We start from the raw sequence: 9,780 nt of genomic DNA, 5'->3' as shown, positions 1-9,780 counted from the left end.
AAGTCATACGTGCAAACCAAAATAGATATGCATTTGTTGCTTATACACTTTTTGATAACAAATTTCATAGTATGCACCCTGCAATAGGATTTGAATTTGTAGTAGCATGCTGATCAAAACAGTATACAATTTGATAAGTTTTCTCATGAATACAAAAAGCAATCGCATCTTCTCTATTTTATTATTATTTTTTTTTATTAAAATAACTGGCAATACTACCAAAAACAGTGATATAAATTACCAGGCATACATTTATATCGTATCCAATGAACGAAAGTATTTCAGCAAGTATGTTTTGCAACCTCAAATTCCGAATGGTGAGTAACTGTCTTGTGCTTAACAAGAGCATCTTTATAACGAAACTTTTTCCCACATAGACCACACGTATAGGGAAATTCATTTGTATGAATCAATCTATGTATGTTAAGTTGTGCCTGCCTTTTATAATTGCGTGAACAAATTTCACAAGTGTATATCTTGGGATCTGTGTGTCGCTTCTCATGCTGACGAAAATAATATGGATCTCTTATTTTTGAACCACAGAATTTACACGTAAAGAATGCATTAGTATGAATCAATTTATGTAGTTTAACTGCCTGTGATTGAGTAAAGCTCTTCCCACAAATATCACAACTGTAAGGTTTGATATTTGCATGAATTCTTTCATGTTTTTTCAAATCCATCTTTTTGAAATATTTTTGCCCACATGTATCACAGCTATGAGGTTTATAATTTGAATGAATTTTTTTGTGATCTCTAAGGTAATGCAATGTGGAGAACTTTTTCCCGCAAGTCTCACAAACAAAATTTTTCTTACCTGAATGAATTATTTTATGGTCATGTAAGGATGTTATGGATCGATAGCGTTTACCGCAAGAACTGCAAGTGTATGGTTTCTCACCTGTGTGTACCTTGCGATGTATGCTAAGCATCGATGAATATCTGAATTTCTTCCCACATAGTTGACAAGAGTAAGGATTCTCACCTGTGTGAACCCTCTTGTGTGCATTAAGTGTCCCCGACTGTGTATATGCCTTCCCACAGATTTCACATTTAAATGGCTTCTCATTTCTGTGTATTCGCTGATGCGTAGATAAGGATCCTTTATGCAAATATTTTTTTCCACAAGTCTTACATTCAAAGGGACGATGATCTTTCTCAGTTCTCCAATGAATATCTATGTCTACTGCTGAATCAAATTTCATTTGACAAGCCTTGCACTCAAATTTCTTCTTTTCCATCTTGCAAACTTTGGGTATCTTTAAACAACAGGGAATGAATCATAAATCTTCAAAGCATACATTCATTCAGTATCTCTAGTTATTGGATATTAAGATACTAAAATCTTCATTATGGAAAACCAGGTAAATCCAACCCTGAGTGAAAAGAAATATAGAAAGTTAATTTGTTATTATTATTCTCAGATTCTGGAATAAATGCAAACTCTGTGTACATTATAATTTTTTTTTAAGAATTACATGGGTACGTGTCATAACTAACTATACCACAAGTAGTTTTTATCAACAGAAAAATTTTAGTATTTTAAGTTAAATATCTATAATAATCTAAAAAGAAAGCTGGAACATTTATTGAAAGAAAAAACAAAATTTATTTTTATTTTTTTTTTTTGCAAAATGATAAAGTCAACTTCTGTCACCAGATAGAATTAATAGAATTAAAATTCATTAGCATTAGCATTAGTAGAGGCATTTGATGCAAGAAAGCAAGCTTATGCAGCATCAGCCAAAAAAAAAAAAAAAAAAAAAGTAACATAAATAAATAAAAATAACCACTTCCACTTCACCCCTCTGTTCGTTCGAAATACCTGTCCAGCTGAGCCTTAAACTTATTTAGGCTATCAACTTCCACGACAAGGGATGGAAGTCTGTTCCACCCACCAACCACCCGCTGGCTAAAGGCAAATTTCCGCACATCTATCCTACATCTGTCTTTCCTCAATTTGAATTTATGCCCTCTCAGGTGATTTTTCTGAGCTAGAGGAAGAATCCCATCAGCATTGAGCATGCTCAAACCATTCAAGGCTTTGTACACCTCTATCAGATCACCCCGCTGGTGCCTAGATCTGTGTGTATCTTCCATTAAGTTAGGATCCCCACATATTTTGGACTTGTTTGTTTGTTAATCATAGTTTGTTAATCAAAACTTTCAGTATGTGGGAAGTGATCCTGTAGGTGTCGTTTTCCTGTTTAGCACAGTTTCAAATGATATAATTGTCCATATAGACAATAATCCATTTCTGGATTTATTACATGATTGTTTTCTACACTAGTATGTGAGAGAGGCAACAAGAGGGAGAAATACTCTTGATCTGATTATCAGCAGTGACTCTTCATGCATTAAGAATCTCCAGATAAAGGTGATCACAGTGTAGTATTGTGGGATTTATTTAAAGATTTACTACGGTCTAGGGCAAAGGGAAGGATTTTGCATTCTTAAAAAGGTGGCTACAACAGACTTATAGTTTTTAAATTCTTTTCAGTGAGACAAACTGATGATGTTAATAAGGTTTTTAATATCAACCAAGAGATGTGCAAGATTTAGATTGAAATGGATGTCAGATGAAATGAGACCAGTGGCAGAGAAGGAAAATGCAGGGGTTGATTATAAATTATCAGTGGACACAGTAATCAAGTGTACATAGAAAGTATGAGATTAACTGCCACTGAGACGCATTTTTCCCAGATTACTGGTCTATAGCCTTGGTGCGGAATTTTCCATTTGTCATTGGGTGGTGCAAAAGCCAATTTTGCAGTACTGTCAGTTAATTCACTTCCTGCAATTGGCATATGTCCTGGGACCTGACAGGTGTATGCTTTTCCCAAGTTCAGTTAAAGCATTCAAGGATGTGGTTACCTTTAAAACTAGGTGGTTGATTTTCAAGACTTGGCTTGCACTTAAAGAACCTAAGAGAATCCTCAAGGTAGCACCTTGGTGCTACTTTGGCTGACAAATTCACCAGATATGAATCCCACAGAACAGTGGTTCCCAAACTACTGAGAGGTAAGGACCCTTTCAATCAAAAAAAAGTTTGCAGACCCCTATATATAACATATGCATATATTATATTATATATATATGGTCGACCACCATTTTGCGGCACCCCTGGAAATGGTCTATGGACCACAGTTTGGGAAATGCTGCCATAGAACATCTCTGCGATTACGTGAATTAACAGATCTGACATTTGAATCTTTCACCACCACCTACTGCAGACCTACCAGATGCAATACTGGTGACAAGGTATAACATTAATACACCTCTGGCATTTCCCTTCCCTGAATAACTCCTCATGTGTGAATGTAGATGCAAAATATTCATTTAGTTTGTTAGCTACCTGAGCAGGATTAAAAGTTGAACCATCGATATCAAGTGGACCAATCTGATTCATCCACTTCCTTCTAGAGTTTACATAAGTAAAGAACTCTTTGCTGTTTTTCTTTGCATCCCTTGCCAAAGATTTCTTGTAATCTGCCTCTGTCTGCCTAACCTCCTTTGTAACTTGGTTACCGACCAGCTTATATCTATCACAGGCTTCTATGTCACCTGTTAATTTATATGTATCCCATGCATTTTTCTTTTATGCCACATGTATAATTAGTTCATCTGACATCCACTTAGGCCTAAATCTTGAACAATATTTCTTAGTTGGTATGAAAAGCCTAATGGCTTCCAAGATTAATTCTTTGAATGCTTCCCATTTTGAACTTTCTGTTGGTAATATCATCAGTTGGTCCCACCATATAGAATTTAAATACTGTCTCAGACCAACATAGTCAGCTTTACAAAATCAAAAACCCTTCCCTTTACCCTTGATGGTAGTTACTTCTTCGAGTAAATCTCACTTCAGCACAATGTGATCACTACCACCTAGTGGTCCATTTATCTGCAGATTCTTAATGCATGAAGAATCACTACTGATAATCAGATGAAGTATTACTACCTCTAGTTGCCTCCTGAACATGCTGCTGTAGAAAACAATCATCCAATAAATCCACAAAAGCCTTGCTAGCGTGTGAGTGACCAACCCACAAATTCCAGTCAATCTCTGGGAAATTAAAATCTCCCCATTATAAGACACACTGATTTACTGGCCCACTATTTCTCCGCACAATTACTCATTATACTCCTCAGCTTCATCAGGCCTATAACACACACTTTCTTGTTTGCAGTGTAATCCACAGGAAATTTCCTTACATTTTAGAAACACTGAGATTTTCCGATAACAAACAGTTTTTTTTTAAAATCAGCTCCTGTCATATTTGTGCATATCAGCACCGACAAGAGAGCCTCTTGATTTTTTTCCACCAACACATTTTCCCCCTTTGAATTTAAATATATTGTCAGGTATCAAATTATAAAAAATTCGTTTCATTGGTGTTGTTGTAGTAGTACTAATAGAGACATGCGATGGAAGAAAGCAATTGTATGAGCTTATGTAGCATCAGCCCCTCCCCCCAAAAAACAATTTCACACAACCATTTCCTCTAAGTTTGTCCAGTTCCTTCTTGAATTTATTTAAGCTATCAACTTCCACAACGACAAATGGAAGTTTGTTCCAGCAATTAACCACCTGCTGCCTAAATGCAAATTTCTGCACATCGATTCTACAACTGTTTTTCCTCAATTTGAATTTATGCATGTTCATAATCTGAGCAAGCAGAAGAATCCCATCAGAATTCGGCGTGCTCAAGTCATTCAAGGCCTTATACACCTCAACCAGATCATCTCGCAGGTGCCTAGTATCCAGCCGCTGCAATTTGCAGAACTTTAGCCTCTCTTGGTAAGAGGATCCCTTCGTTCCCCCTCACCAATCTTCACTAGACTCTGGGGAGATTCCCTTGGATTGGGAAAGTGCCAATGTATCTCCCATACATAAGGGTGGCTCTAAAAGTGAAGTGGGAAATTATCGACCTGTCAGTCTGACTTCAGTGGTAGGGAAAATCATGGAGGCAATGATCAAGGGTGGAATTCAGGATCACTTGGATCGAATTTAAATTCTCATGGATACTCAGCATGGTTTTGTAAAGGGAAAATCATGTTTAACAAATCTGGTTAGCTATTTTGAAAGGGTCACTCATGAGCTGGATGTAGGGAATAATTTCAACATTGTTTATTTAGATTTCAGCAAAGCTTTTGACTCAGTCCCACATGAGCAGTTGCTTTATAAGCTGGAACAGGTTGGAATCACTCAGAAAATCCTTAGATGGATAGCAGGATGGCTTCAGGGCAGGAGGCAGAGGGGCGTGATAAATGGCTATTAATCAGATTGGGTTGATGTAAGAAGTGGGGTTCCCCAAGGATCAGTATTAGGACCACTGTTGTTTTTAATTTTCACAAACGACATTGATGAAGGGATAGAGGGCGTGAAGTTTAAATTTGGAGATGTTAAAATTGGTAGAGTGGTTAATGATTACTGTCAAGCTGAGCTTCTTCAGAGACCTAGATAGACTTCAGGAATGGTCAGAAAAATGGCAGCTATGCTTTAATCCAACAAAGTGTAAGGTATTACACCTGGGAAACAGTAATCCCAAAATAACTTATTCACTTGGTGGAGTTCAACTAAACCCAGTACTGGAGGAAAGGGACTTTGGTGTTACGATATGGTCAGACATGAAATTCTCTGAGCATTGTAAACAGGTTGAAAGGAAGGCCCATGGTATCCTATCGATGATCTATCGAACTTTTTCAAGTAGAGATAGGGACGCGATAATCCCATTATATAAGGCTTTTGTTAGACCACACTTGGAATACCGTGTTCAAGTATGGAGACTGCACCTAAAGAAAGATATAGAGCTTCTTGAAAGGGTGCAAAGACAGGTAACTCGCCTGGTGAGATCGACAAAAGGGCGTCCTTATGAAGAAAGACTTCGAATATGTGGGTTGCAGAGTTTGGAAACTATACACCTTAGAGGAGATTTGATTGGGGTGTTTAAGGCTCTGAGAGGCATCAGTAAAATGAATGAGGACGAAATTTTCAAGATTATAAATGATGCTAGAACTAGGAGACATAAATTCAAGTTACGGGGGGAAATGTTTAGATTGGACTGCAGGAAGTTTTATTTTAGCCAGCGAGTTATAAATTACTGGAATAAGTTGCCTACACGAGTGGTAGAGGCTGACAGTTTGGGGAAATTCAAAAGGTCATTTGGATAGTAGTTTTGGGTCAGGGAAGCGCCTATACCCAAATTTCCTTTTTCCTTTTTTTTTATTAATTATTATTATTTATTTATTTTTTTATCATTGTTTTGTTCAGGTTTTTTTTTTTTTTTTTTTTTTGGCTGGTGCAGCATAAGCCATAGGCTTTCTTGCACTATGCAGCCATTACTAATACTATAACAGGGATGATGATGGAGATTGTGGGTGATTTTCAATCTGATCATTTTCTTTCATAGTTGGGAACCCAGTTTACTTGGGTTTGTCAAGGGCAATATATGAATTTTCCCTGTTTCCGCTACAAGTATTTTCATGTAGAACAGTTAGGTTGTTAGTGAGGAAGATACACTGATTAGTCAGAAACTTTTTTCCTGCTTCATAAAATGACCTGACAACAGTCCCAAGGGGCCATTTCATGCACATACCAATCCTTTAAAACTATCACAATGATTATGAAAAGAAGCATATGATGTGCTTCAAGAATTCAATCTCTAAACATTTAAGGCCATATGAAGTTCCTCATACAATACATCAGTAACGAGTTGCTGATTCTGGGGAAGTCCTACATAAAAAGTTGAAGCCTTGAGACCATTGCAGTGCCTGTCCAAGTGTTTCTCTTCAGTTAAAACTGCAATCAGTAGTCTGAATATTTCCCGGTTTGGCATCCAACATCATGTTTGTAGTAGTAGTAGCGGCATGTGATGTAAGAAAGCAAGTGTATGAGCTTATGCAGAATCAGCCAAAAAGAAAAAAAAAAAAAAACCAAACCATTCCCTCCAAAGGCGGATATTGTTGGGATATCAGAGACGTGGTGTCACACTGATGATATTAGGAATGCAGAATTGGAATTTGGGGAGTACAATGTGTACAGAAAGGATAGGAAGGGAGGAGGTGTAATGCTGATAATTAAGAAAAACATAAAATCCAAAGAAGTGCATCCAGTTGATATAGATGAACAGTGCACTGTTGAGTCGGTTTGTTGTGACATAAGCACTGCAAAAGCAAAAATAAGAGTAGGTGTGTGTTATAGGCCTAATGACTTGAATGAGTACAATGAACAATTGTACAGAGAAATAGTGGGCTAGTAAATCAGAATGTCTTATAATGGGGGATTTTAACTTCCCAGATATTGACTGGAACTTGTGGGTTGGTCACTCACACACCAGTAAGACTTCGGTGGATTTATTGGATGATTGTTTTCTGCAGCAGCAGCATGTTCGAGAGGCAACCAGAGAGGGTAATACTCTTGATCTGGTTATCAGCAGTGATCATTCGTGTATTAAGAAATTTCAGATAAAGGAACCATTAGGTGGCAGTGATCACAGTGCACTGATGTGGAATTTACTTAAAGATATAATTACCATCAGGGGTAAATGAAAGGGTTTTTGCTTCTGTAAAGGTGAGTACAGTGGTCTCAAACAGCTTTTAAATTCTGTACAGTGGGATCAACTGACAATGCTACCAACAGTAAATTCTAAGTGGGAAGCATTCAAGGAATTAATCATGGAAGCTACTAAAAGTTTCAAACCTATTAAGAAATATTGTTCAAGGTTTAGGCCTAAATGGTTATCAAATGAACTAATGAAACTCATGACAGAGAACAAAAATGCATGGGATGCATATAAATTATCATGCGACTCAAGAAGCCTATGGCAGATATAAGCTAGTCTGTAATCAGGTCACAAAGGAGGTTGGGCAGGCGAAGGCAGATTACGAGAAATTTTTGGCAAAGGATTCTAAGAAAAATAGCAAGGATTTTTTTACTTATATAAACTCTAAAAGGAAGGGGATGAATCCGATTGGTCCACTTGATATCGATGGTTCGACTGTTGATGATCCTGCTCAGATAGCATACAAACTGAATGAGTATTTTGCATCTACATTCACACATGAGGAGTTATTAAGGTTTGAAAATGGCAGAAGGTTATCAAATTGTAGCAGAGTGCTTAATGATTTTGTAATAACTGAGAGCAAAGTGGAGGAGAAATTGTTGAAGTTAAACATAAGAAAGGCACCTGGGGTGGATGGGATCTATCCAGTTATATTAAAGGAGGCGGCAAAGCAACTATTTACATGAGAGCATCCTTGGACTCAGGGGAGGTCCCCACGGAATCCATGACCTTTGGGTTGCCAGGCAGGCACTTTACCCACCTGGCTAGCCCTGTCAGCTTATATTGTTGTGGAGCAACACAGACACACTCAGCTATATCACAGTGCTAGCTTACCATAACTGCTCTTGTTTCAATGGGCCAATCCTACCTGTATCACAGCTACCATAAACTAATAAATGTTCACCCACTCAAAAATTGCAATTACTATATGCTGCTCACATTTCAACATGTGTTTGTTCACAATATGCAAACCATAGTCACAATCCCACCTTTTACCAGGTATCCAATTTCTACTTTTAGACACCTATCCTAGAGACAGTTATCTGTTCTGCATAGGCCATTCATCCCAAGAATATTCTACATTTACTCAATTAGCCCATTTTCATCAAATGACCTTTATTTAATGGTGTAATAAAGGTTATATATACAATTAAAAGTGTACAAGTATAAAACATTATATATATATGAAATGAAAATTATATAAAGCAAACTGCTCGAGGTTTTCTGTAGCTGAAACTGACTTCATCAGCTAAGGTTTAAGTGTCACACTGAAAGTACACAATAAAGCCGAATTAAAGTTATGTTATCCAACGTCAAGGGAAAACATCATTCCCAGATAGAAAAGGGCGGACGGAAGTCCTCCGCCAAGTCACGGTTTTCCACCATATGTATCACGATCGTGTTTGCCAAAATATTTTTTAAAGTGAAAAAGTGCTTTCATTATCAGATTTTAGAACTACTGTTAAGAACAAGTTAAGAAATTAAAAATAATATAACAAAAGTAATTCTACTAGTTACATTTCGAGGGTTGTCAGACGTTAACTACATCATTTTTATAGTAAACGTTTGTAATTAACAAAAAAAAAAAAAAAGTCATTTGACATTTTCTTGGTTTACTGGAAATGTCCTTATAGTCCAAGCTAACTTGTAAACTAGTAGAGAAATACATTTCTATGACATGATACACATTGTTATTTGTATAAAGTTAAACTAAAGTAGTCTCAAACCAAAAAATTTTGTGGTTAACGTTGTCTGACATTAAGCCGTCGATTTCTCTATTTCTATTATGTGATAAATTCAAAAATTACAGCTGAGCAAAAATATCAAAATGCCTTCGCGGGCACAGTAACACAATTCTAAAAATAAAATCGGAAACAAAGTTAAATCAAAAACATTACCTAAATAAAACAGGAAGCGACTTCTTGATCGAAAATAATCAACTTAGAAAGTTAAATAGCGAAAATGCGTGCGTAGCCACGCGGCAAGCGCTACCTGTGAAACTAAAGCACAACCACAGAGTAGTACCAGTACTCTGTGAAACAAAAGCACAACCACAGAGTAGTACCAGTACTCTGTGAAACAAAAGCACAACCACAGAGTAGTACCAGTACTCTGTGAAACAAAAGCACAATAGTTGACCTTATATCTTTCCCAAGCCACCTTTCAACACACTCATTCGCTTTGAAGTATCATTACCTTTGTGTTTTTGCAGTTT

At 36.9% G+C, this 9,780-nt stretch overlaps 1 protein-coding gene across 1 annotated transcript; it reads right to left on the bottom strand.

Moving 5' to 3' along the window:
* Positions 1–247: 247 nt before the first annotated feature.
* On the bottom strand, positions 248–9,552 carry LOC150085937 (uncharacterized). Its single transcript, XM_090373592.1, has 2 exons — positions 9,464–9,552; positions 248–1,376 (listed from the first exon to the last, which is right to left on the bottom strand). The coding sequence occupies exon 2, from the start codon at positions 1,239–1,241 to the stop codon at positions 282–284; it is 960 nt and encodes a 319-aa protein (XP_090229718.1). The 5' UTR covers positions 1,242–1,376; positions 9,464–9,552; the 3' UTR covers positions 248–281.
* Between the last annotated feature and the right edge of the window lie 228 nt (positions 9,553–9,780).

The sequence above is a fragment of the Mastigoproctus giganteus genome, chromosome 5 (assembly GCF_048544385.1).
Source record: "Mastigoproctus giganteus isolate SK-2022 chromosome 5, ASM4854438v1, whole genome shotgun sequence".
Lineage (NCBI taxonomy): Eukaryota > Metazoa > Arthropoda > Arachnida > Uropygi > Thelyphonidae > Mastigoproctus > Mastigoproctus giganteus.
Note: the sequence above shows the minus strand (reverse complement) of the source record. Positions and strands in the feature narration are given on the sequence as shown.

What these genes read in the sequence shown, in the direction of transcription:
- LOC150085937 (XM_090373592.1), bottom strand. Translation starts at nt 1,241, where the DNA reads ATGGAAAAGAAGAAATTTGAGTGCAAGGCTTGTCAAATGAAATTTGAT.